Consider the following 11,051-nt stretch of genomic DNA (forward strand, 5'->3'; position numbering starts at 1 on the left):
CCGACGGCAGCCCGTGATTGGCATATCGACGGGGCGTTGTTAAGGGTGGTGTCGGTTGGGGGAGGACGGGGGAAAAGGGCTGCGGTGCTTCTCGACGCATTTCATTAGGCGCGTGACAGAGCGCCTGTCGACGCCCGCGCACCCCCTTAATTCCCGGGGCCCTGCGTCGGGAGAATGGCATTTCTTCAACCCCCCCGGACCACTTCGCCATTCATCCGTCTCTCCCCTCCCCGCCCATTTGGACGCGCGCGGCAACCCGCTCTTTACGAGCCGCCGTATATTACGCCGCCGCCAGAGATTGGTGCTTACCACTCCTCGGGTTCTCGCCCCTGGAGCGCTGCGGTGTCTCGCCGTCAGCGGGCCTCCACCGAGTCCCTCGTCTTCACGCGGAGCCGACTTGCTGCGAGCCCCTGACGCGGCGATCCCATCAATCAAGAGCTCAGGTCGGCGCGGCAACTGTCAGCGACCCGACCTCCGGGAGTACGTGCTTGCGAAGTTGACGTTGAGCTTGGACTCAACCATAATAAAGCTGGGCATCGTGTTACTATAAAAAAGGGGGGTTGTCTGTAAAGTCGGTTTACGGACGATAATTTTACGTGATAACTTCATAAGAAAATATTGATGAAAAATTGCATACTTTTTAATTTTCAAATATTAATTACAGTTTTTGCAAATTTAATTTAAATTATTTGTTTAAATATAAACACTAATAATTAGTTAAAACTTGATGTAAGCCTTTGGACATACGCTATTGCTAAGCACAAGTATGTCTGTAGAAGAAAACTACAAAAAACACATATGACAAAAACACAAATAAAGCAAAAAATGGCCGTTGTCAGGATATAAACACCATACAATACTCCACAACAGGAATATGGTCAACGAAACAAAGAAAAAACAATGAAAAATGGACCAACAGAACGAAAAAACCCCCACAAATGACGGCAGCACAAAAATACCGAAACCAAAAAATTCAGCACAATAGTTGAAACGAGACAAAAACACAGCAAAACGAAAAGACGAAACAAATACAATGGTTTTCCAAAAAAGAACAAAAAAAAAAACCCCACAAATGATGACAGAACAAAAATATTGAACCCAAAAAAAAATCAGCACCACAGTCAAAACGAGACAAAAACACGACAAAACGAAAAGACGAAACAAAAACAGAAACGAGCGACGTTTCGGGAACTGCAATCTGCTCCCGTCCTTAGGCAGAGGCGCACATGGTACGAAAACACAGGTGTGACTGAGTCACCTATTGGCGTTCATCGATTTATAAGACGTTATATTAACTTTTTTTTTTCAGGGGGAGGGGAAACAGTAATCGCTGTTAAAGTGAAGAACAGAAGTTCCACGGCAACCTCGGGCTGTTGCAGCTAGTTCAGGCGACTGTACCTCCAGCCCGACTCGGCCGGGGAGCTTCGAGGCGCCACCACCCCCTGCGGCGCAGCGCTGCAGTCGCCGCGCTCCCCTGAAGCCCGCAGTTCCTGGAAGAAGGGAGCAATGCCGTCTGGAGTGGAGCAGCGCCGGCACCATTATCCGAGGGGTGGCTGGCTGCTTGCTACCCCCAAACCCTCTTCTCCCTGTGAACCTGCGTGCTCGTGTCACAGATGTCTGCTTCTCTTCCGCGTGGCAGCTACACAGCAAATATATTTAAACTTTTGCTTTATAATGTTAAATATATTCACCCCTTTTTCCCAACAAAAATATGGCACACTAAAAGAAAATGAAATAGTGTTGTTAAACCACACAGGGAAAAAAATTATTTTTTGAACGGAAATTTTACAGTAAAATGTTTACACTGATGGTGCACAGGTGTCATCACATCGTGTGGCAGGTACCAACATGGAAAATTCGTGTTTTTCACATTGTACAACTATACGCGGTTTTGTCAATCGGCACCACGGATTTTTTTTACGCTTAGAATGGAAAAAAAAAAAGAAAAACTATGTGTAGGTACCCAAAATATTTTTTTAAATTTCAAGGTTAAAAATTATGTTTTTATTTAAGTTGTCTGTCTAAATCAAATCTGATCTACATGAGTATTCGAAAAAATGCAATTCCCACGCCACTGAAATAAGCATATTCACGATACGCGAAGCCCGGGAAACGCCGGGTGCTTCAGTTAGTAATTTATATTTAGAGACCGGAAAAATTCGCCGATTCATTTCGTGATAGGCTGAAGTTAAAACACGTGTACAATTCTGCTGGTTCTGATATTGGCTCGCAGTTTAACTGGAGCTCTCTGGACCAATGAGAGACTATCGACCAATGAAGCGTCGAATTACAAGCTACCCAGTGGAGACGCCTCACAATTTAGTACCCAATGAACACGCGTGTTTACTTGAGAAATGCAGAGGATAATGGAGACTATCCTAGAGGTCATTGAATCCGCGAATTTTTCCGGTCCCTATTTATATTTTATGTTCCACGTAATTTGTTCGTCAGCTGTGAGACGCGAGCAGTTTTCGAGTCCTCGGAGACGTCAGGTTACGATGATCCGGCAACATCGCACTTTACAGCTTCAGTTCTCACGGAGCCAATGGGACGCTTGTCTCTGCACCGCGCCGCCGTTAAACTCCGCGCGGCGGGGTTGCCAACTTGAGCGTCGTAAACTTCTCCGAGTCAGGCAAGACGGCATTGTCTCGCGTCGGCAACGGACACTCTTCCAACAGCTTCATTCAGTTTCCTTAAATCTTTAATTCTATATATTATTGAATAGTTTTGTGCCAAGTATTGGAAATAAACAGCTCATCTCAAATTTATAAAATGTTTGTTTGTTTGTTTGTCCCGTATGCGTTCCTAAATGATCACTCCAATTGCGATGAAATTATGCACACTTGACCTTTTGAAACTCGAGAAAGGTCACCGTCTTCATGAGATTTCAGTAAAAACCAACCCTTAAAGCAGCATCAAAGTTGCGCGCGAGTACTATCGGATATTTACCAGTAAATATTTTATGTCATTTCCTCTTTTCTATGGTCGGAAACATAGTGGTGGCACACGAGATGAGAAAGATATAGATATAGAGAGATCTAGAGGCAGAGAGATGGAGAGATATATAGATAGATAAAGAGATGTGTAGATATATAAATAGAGATAGATATAGAGGGAAAGAGAGCGTTAGAGGGATATAGAATTAGATGGAGGGATGTATATATGTATAAGAAATACAGATGTATATAGAGACATAGGGAGACCTATAGTGGTTACATAGAGAGATATGAAGAGACATATAGAGCTACATAGAGATAGAGAGATAGTGAAGGAGATAGAGATTATTTTTGTATGATATAGGATATTAGCTAGTGAAGAATATAATATAGAATCAATTCAGTGGTAACTGAATTCATAAGGTGTTGTTGGTAATATAGGACTTTTTTTTAAAGAAAATTACAAGCATGTTTTCTATAAGAAAAAAATATATTGTTTTGATCCCAACTCGGTATCCGAGTGTGGAATAATTCTTACTTGGAAATATCATGCATAAATATATTTCCAGGAGAGGGATGGCCATTTCACATCATTAAATCGAAGAAAGAAATCCAAGCTGACAGATCCCCTTCGCTTTCTCTCCGCTCTTCACCTCAGCCCCCAAATCGCTGGGAACTACTTACTCTATGCTCATCCCGTTGACATGAAATTTCCCATGAGTCGGGCAGGAAAAAAAAAGGGCCTGGAAAATAATTTTCAAGCTTAAAACACGGGCAAATAAAAAGGGGATGGTTGAGGAAGAGATTAAACTTCCATTACGCAGGCCAGCTGATTAGCGGTTGAAGCCTTGTCGATAGTTTGAGCACGGATGGCGGCTTGGGGGGGGGGGGGGGGGTTGTATCCATCTTTCGCGCGGTCTCTAGCAGCGAGGCATCAACCGCTCCAGCGAGCGAAACGGAACGTGACGTACGTGCGGTAAAAGGTTGCGATTCAATTACGCGCGCTGCTGGGAAATGACCCGGATCACACGCCCTCTCCATTCCCAATCGCAACAGCACGCGTAAAAAAAAAGTCAACGTCCGCTCTTTTCCCTGCAAACTGCCTTCATACAAGTTTCCAAGCAGACGTAAAAAAAAATTATACACATTTACACTTTTATCGCACTAAGGGAAAAGGAAATAATGAAATCCCTACATGGTGGTAAAAAAAATACTTTTTTTCCTCCCTTTTCGCCATAAGAGATGAGTTATTAGCCAAGCGGATCCCGATGTTAAAAATTTCCCCCCGTGCGTTTTAATCACATCTTTTTTTCTTTTTGCTTTAATTTCTGGGACGCTGTTGTGTTGGCGTGTTGATTTACGAGTATGGCGGTGGCGAGCTCCACCAATCGGCGTCGGAACACGTGACAAATGGGGGCGACGCTCGGCGTCTAGCGGAGGAGACGCTAAGCGCCGCGCCAGCGCTCTGCGGGGGTCCCGGGTTCGAGTCCCGACAGTTCCTGGCGACAGGCGCGCGCATGCACCGTGGGACCGGCCGCTCTCCCGTGGTGAGGGGGAGGGGGATACGGAGAGTTTTAAGATAAACAATGATATATGTGTTAGTAAAATTTCTTGGACACACGCCGTTGCAGGTTTGCACTGTCTGTCATGGAAAAAAATCATAAATGTAAAATAATAAATAAAGAAAAGAGGGTTGTCCGTAAAGTCGGTTTACGAACGATAATTTAACGTGATAACTTCACATCAAATTTTTTAAATTGCTGCTTTTAAAAAGCCCGCCTTAACCTGTTTGATATTATATAGAAAATTTTCTCGCACGGTGTTTGTCCGGTTCTTGCACGCTCGGCTCAGGAGGAACGTGACAATGAGTCATGCTTTTTTCGTGCCTGCAGCCGGCGTTCATCGATTTAAAAGACGTTATGACGTCAAAAATGAAAGCATGCATAAAACCCACAGAAAACCTGCTTGAATCAGATTATGTCATACAGTACGATCCAACGACGAACCTAAACAGGTATTATGGTCAACACAACGACGACAGCACAGAGGAAGACATTCAAACTGAAATATCGAACAGCACAAGAATTCCGTGGAAGGAATTTTGACATAAAAGATAATAATAACAGCAGCACAGACGAACACAGTGAGCTAAAATCGACGAGACAGATTCAACAAGACAGACAACAAAACCTGTACAACGCAGCAAATATACGAACACAAGGATGAAGATGAACAGACCATACAATGACTGCAACACCGACGAACACAGGAGGTTTCCTGTGACAAAACAGAAAGGGCGTATATTTTTCTCGAAACTGTCTAATCACTGATTAGTAGACACCGGAAAAAATTCGCGGATTCATTTCGTGATGGGCTGAAATTCAAACATGTGTACAATTCTGCTGGTTCTGCTATCGGCTCGCAGTTTAACTGGAGCTCTCTGGACCAATGAGAGACTATCGACCAAAGAAGCGTCGAATCACAAGCTACCCAGTGGAGACGCCTCACAACTTAGTACCCAATGAACACGCGTGTTTACTTGAGAAATGCAGAGGATAATGGAGGCTATCCTAGAGGTAATTGAATCCGCGAATTTTTCCGGTCCCTACTGATTAGTAGACACCGGAAAAATTCGCGGATTCATTTCGTGATGGGCTGAAATTCAAACATGTGTACAATTCTGCTGGTTCTGCTATTGGCTCGCAGTTTAACTGGAGCTCTCTGGGCCAATGAGAGACTATCGACCAAAGAAGCGTCGAATCACAAGCTACCCAGTGGAGACGCCTCACAATTTAGTACCCAATGAACTCGCGTGTTTACTTGAGAAATGCAGAGTATAATGGAGGCTATCCTAGAGGTAATTGAATCCGCGAATTTTTCCGGTCCCCGACTCATCAATGACAGCGATTGTTCCATTTTAATAGGCGGCCGTCTACATCAGAAGCCATTGCCCTAATTGGCCCGGCTATTCAGGACGCGTTTGCTGCCGCTATGATTGGTGCCCTGACAGTAGACATGTTCATGAAAGATACCCAGCCAACCACCAAACACAGGCAAGTATACAAAGATTTGACACACAGCTGGTCTTGGGAATCTTGTCCCGAAAAGTACATGAGCTCACTGACAAGCTATCATGACTTCTTTTTTTACAAGTGGTTTGCTTTTAAGCAAATAAGGTCTCCGTGCCTAACATGGCCCACATGAAGTATTTATTTTAATTTGACCTCGGGTAACACATACACAATTATGAATGAATGACCCATGCGTCCACCCAAGGCTATTATTTGCTATAGTACTACCTTCAGTCTCACGAACAACAGCCAGACAAACGCCAAAGAGACATAACCATACGTCGGTAGCGAATAAATGAAATTTTTACAATAATATTTAAAAAAAGCACTACAATTATAATGTTACTTTGTACAAACCAAGTGAGAGATTTAATTGTCTCTAATTTTAAAATTTCCATTTCTAGCAATGGATGTATTGATAGTTTTATGCCAGACACTAGTTGAACAGAAGTTTTTCTATTCAAGTTTAAGTTAAAAGTTTTCTGGTTACCATAATGCACTTAATTTGAGTTACAGTTCTGCTTGACGTTAAGCTAAAAAAGTTGACCCAATCAGAGTCTCTTGTGTAGAGAAACCAATTGCATCGACGATAGCTTGAAATTTTTGAAGATCAAGATACGCCTGTTAACATGAACGCAGGAGTTTAGTGGATGTGTTTGAATCTGACGCTAGTGTTCTTACAACCCACAACACCAGTGTGCTAGTACGTTTACAGAGAGCCTGGCTGTGGAAGTGACCCTTTAACCATTGCAAAGCTTCCACCTTTTTTTTTTTTTTAGTAGAATAATTTTTTTCGTTGAAAAATTTTACCGTTTAACTAACCAACGAAACGTATAACCACTGACGTCTGAATACACATGATAAATACATGGTAAGCCAATAAAAAAGTAAATAATTTCCATTTTAAAAATTTAAAGCATATCCTTGTGTCCGTGCTGATACAGACCCGATTAAATATTATAATCATCTGGCGGATTAATTATTCATACAGTCGCGATGCATCATTGTTAAATTTTCACGGATTAAGTGGGCCGTATAATCATTTTGGATTATTTTGGCGCTCGGTATAAATTAATTATCGTTTGCAGCAAATCAACAAATTGGCACAAAAGTAAAAACTGGATTCTATATGAAACTCATTAATAATGTTTAATTACTCGCTGAACTACTGACATCGAGTCTCTTGGTAATAGAACATTTCGTAATTTTTAAGGAAGTTTTTCCAGTGAGTCTGCGTGTGTCTGATGATGGGAACAGATGTTGCTTCCCGAAACGTCGCAACTGTTGTCATTGGGAACCTTCTGTGTCCATCAGTGCTATCGACGTTGTGTTCTCAATGCTACGTGTTTTTCTTCATCGTTGTGTTTATGTGTTCGCTGCGTTGTCCAGGTTGTTCTCTGCCTGCATTTAATCTGTCTGGTCGTTCTTAGCCCACTGTGTTCGTCTGTGTTGTTATTTTATTTTTCACGGCTAAGTTCCTTCAACGGAATTATTGGGCTGTCTGATATTTAGAGGTTGAATATTTTTTGTCCGTTTTTCCGTCTTTGTGTTGTCCATAATACTTGTTTAGTTTAATCGTTGGTTCCGTTTGTCAGAATCATCTGATTCAGTCTTGTTTTCTGTGAATTTTTCAGTTTCATATACCTATATATATTTTTGTTTTCGGAATTTTTCCATGACAAAACTGCTAAACTGCAATAGCGTATGTCCAAAGAACTGCATTCAGTATTAGTAGTTTACCATGTTAAGGTTTGGTGTAAATGTTACCAATTTGTGAGTTAGTGAGAATGGTAGGTTAGGTTAGCTACATTAAAAATACCGTAAAACAATATTTTTGGTTATAAATTATTAATTTAAGATGTAGCTAACTAAACATTAATCAATAGTCCATATTATTATAGAGGATTTTTACTGTAGCTAACTTAACCTAAACAACCGTCCACACTATTTTTTAGTATTTTTAATGTAGCTTGACAATTCTCTCATTTCTCTGTCACTAAAGTGTACGAAAGATGATCTTCACATCTTTCCCACGCGCTTTTACTTTTTTTTGTCTTACGTAACTATAAACTAATTGTTTTTGTAAAAGGTTTCTGGGTTTGGGAGTGACCTAAGTGCGTCTCAGGTTGACGCCTATACACCTAAGGGCCAGCCATGCAGGGAGAGGGTCGAATGCAACTCGTGCTAGGAGGGGATTTGCAAGACATGGCAGCGGTTTGCGCCATGACTAGGGACCGGAAAAATTCGCGGATTAAATGACCTCCAGTATAGCCTCCATTATCCTCTGCATTTCTCAAGTAAACACGTGTGTTCATTGGGTACTAAATTGTGAGGCGTCTCCACTGGGTAGCTTGTGATTCAACGCTTCTTTGGTCAATAGTCTCTCATTGGTCCAGAGAGCTCCAGTTAAACTGCGAGCCAATAGCAGAACCAGCAGAATTGTACACATGTTTGAATTTCAGCCTATCACGAAATGAATCCGCGGATTTTTCCGGTCTCATGGTTATCACGCTGCGTTGTGTTTCTCTGACGATGACTGAGTGGTTGACGGAAAAAAAAACACGCCTAGCTGATTCGCGCCACAGAGCAAGGCCCCGGTTGCTCGCTGGTAGCTCCTCTGTTCTCGCTGGTAGCTCCTCTGTTCTGGCTGGTAGCTCCTCTGTTCTGGCTGGTAGCTCCTCTGTTCTGGCTGGTAGCTCCTCTGTTCTCGCTGGTAGCTCCTCTGTTCTCGCTGGTAGCTCCTCTGTTCTGGCTGGTAGCTCCTCTGTTCTGGCTGGTAGCTCCTCTGTTCTCGCTGGTAGCTCCTCTGTTCTGGCTGGTAGCTCCTCTGTTCTGGCTGGTAGCTCCTCTGTTCTGGCTGGTAGCTCCTCTGTTCTCGCTGGTAGCTCCTCTGTTCTGGCTGGTAGCTCCTCTGTTCTGGCTGGTAGCTCCTCTGTTCTCGCTGGTAGCTCCTCTGTTCTGGCTGGTAGCTCCTCTGTTCTCGCTGGTAGCTCCTCTGTTCTGGCTGGTAGCTCCTCTGTTCTGGCTGGTAGCTCCTCTGTTCTGGCTGGTAGCTCCTCTGTTCTCGCTGGTAGCTCCTCTGTTCTGGCTGGTAGCTCCTCTGTTCTGGCTGGTAGCTCCTCTGTTCTGGCTGGTAGCTCCTCTGTTCTCGCTGGTAGCTCCTCTGTTCTGGCTGGTAGCTCCTCTGTTCTCGCTGGTAGCTCCTCTGTTCTGGCTGGTAGCTCCTCTGTTCTGGCTGGTAGCTCCTCTGTTCTGGCTGGTAGCTCCTCTGTTCTCGCTGGTAGCTCCTCTGTTCTGGCTGGTAGCTCCTCTGTTCTGGCTGGTAGCTCCTCTGTTCTGGCTGGTAGCTCCTCTGTTCTCGCAGGGAGTTCCTCATGGTCGGATGGGTAGAGAAGGGGGGGGGGGGGCTTTATTCGGGCAAGCAGCGCTCATTAGACGGGCGGTCCTCGAACTAACGACCCCTCGCCCTACACTTCTGCGCCACTCTGCCCAGCCTCGCCAGGAGGACAGCGTCGTGGGAGACTCGCTGGCGCTTGCGCAGTCTTTGGCTTCTGACTTCAGAGTTGCACCCAAGACAGAGCACACTAAACACACACTTGATCTGTGGGAATACGTCAGCTCATTCCCTTCCTGTTAACATTATTTAATGTTCAAGTATTTGCAGAGCAGTCATGTTGTAATTTTACGATGGAAAAAAAAAGTTCAACAGATTTCCTACTTCGTACGAGATGAGCTCGCGTCACCATCTTGGTAAAAAAAACTTTTCACAAATATTTCAGCAATGGTGCAAAACATTTTTTCTTAAAAAGAAACAGTGCTTTTTCCCTTTAGAAAAATCTGTTTTATTCATTTCATTCGTAAAAATCAATATTCATTAGAAATTGTCTAATACATTCGAAAAATCAATCACAAATATTTTTAATGTGGAACTTCTGTGCAATGATGTTTTTTTATAAAAGAAGTTATTCTTATTGCAATTCCCAATTTACTAAACTATTTATACGGTTAAAATTTTTGTTAACTGTCGATTTTTAAATGAGGTTTCAAAGTCTTACCACATAAAAATACGCCGACGATATGCGATTCTGATGTTGGGAGCTACTGAGGATAAGGGGATATACGTCGGTTTTGGTTCATCAAATAGACAAGTGATGCTTAGAGTGCTAGATTTTAAAAACACCGAGAACGTAACAAAGGACTTACTGTTGTTCGTGACTGGATGTTAGAGAAATTGATTCCCTTTGATGCATATATAAGACATCATCTAGGAAATGCCAAATCTTTAAAAAAGGTTCATCAAGTGGGCGATCACCTTCATTTTCTTCGATTAAGAGAGACATTATTCTTGATCAAAGTACTGCACCTTGTTGAGTGCGACATTATTGTCCCATGTAGGTTGTAATTATTGCAGAACAATTTAAACAGACATTCCTTCAGCTGCACAACTATCCTTTTTCTAGCGGTAAAACATGAAATAAAATAATATAATTGATGACAGTTTGTCGTGCAGGTTCTCAACACAGAGAAACACTGTGTTTAGCCTAGTTTCAGTCAAATATCATAACTTCAGAATGTTATCAATACAACTGAACCTTTTATATATATATTCTTTACTTAAAATATTGACTTTTAGGTAACTGTCTGCTTCGCAATAAGATAACACATTTATTTGAACATATCTGGCCACACTTCATCAATTTTTTCATAGCACTATAAATAATTTTGGTACTTTTCCATAGAATGATTTTCAACACGTCAGGCTGGACAAAGACTGAAAGTTCAACTAAAGCTTCTGGTTTATTCACAATAACAGCGGCAATTTTTCAACATAAATCAAAGCAACATTCCAACACGAGGACATCATGTCAGCATACTTCCAGGAATGAGCGAAGCAAACAGGTTCTTGGTAACATTAATGTGCGTCCCTTTGATGTGTATTCCAAAGTAGTCCCTGTTTGCCTGCGTGGTGAACTGTAAACAGACGTTGTAACTAAGTCTGATTACTTCCTGCGCTTCTGGGAAATCTTCTAGTTTGGCGAGGTTA

At 42.6% G+C, this 11,051-nt stretch overlaps 1 protein-coding gene across 1 annotated transcript; it reads right to left on the bottom strand.

Annotated features, from left to right (window-relative positions):
- Window positions 1-1,379: 1,379 nt before the first annotated feature.
- On the bottom strand, window positions 1,380-9,383 carry LOC134533374 (golgin subfamily A member 6-like protein 1). Its single transcript, XM_063370895.1, has 2 exons — window positions 8,591-9,383; window positions 1,380-1,513 (listed from the first exon to the last, which is right to left on the bottom strand). The coding sequence occupies exons 1-2, from the start codon at window positions 9,381-9,383 to the stop codon at window positions 1,380-1,382; spliced, it is 927 nt and encodes a 308-aa protein (XP_063226965.1).
- Window positions 9,384-11,051: the final 1,668 nt, after the last annotated feature.

This window comes from Bacillus rossius, chromosome 6, assembly GCF_032445375.1.
Source record: "Bacillus rossius redtenbacheri isolate Brsri chromosome 6, Brsri_v3, whole genome shotgun sequence".
In the NCBI taxonomy this organism is placed as follows: Eukaryota; Metazoa; Arthropoda; class Insecta; order Phasmatodea; family Bacillidae; genus Bacillus; species Bacillus rossius.

Excerpts from the sequence above, each read along its gene's own strand:
- LOC134533374 (XM_063370895.1), bottom strand. The coding sequence starts at position 9,383 with ATGAGGAACTCCCTGCGAGAACAGAGGAGCTACCAGCCAGAACAGAGG. Across the intron at positions 1,514-8,590 it reads AGCAACCGGGGCCTTGCTCT|ACGGCATTGCTCCCTTCTTC; the intron begins GTGGCGCGAATC and ends GCTCCACTCCAG.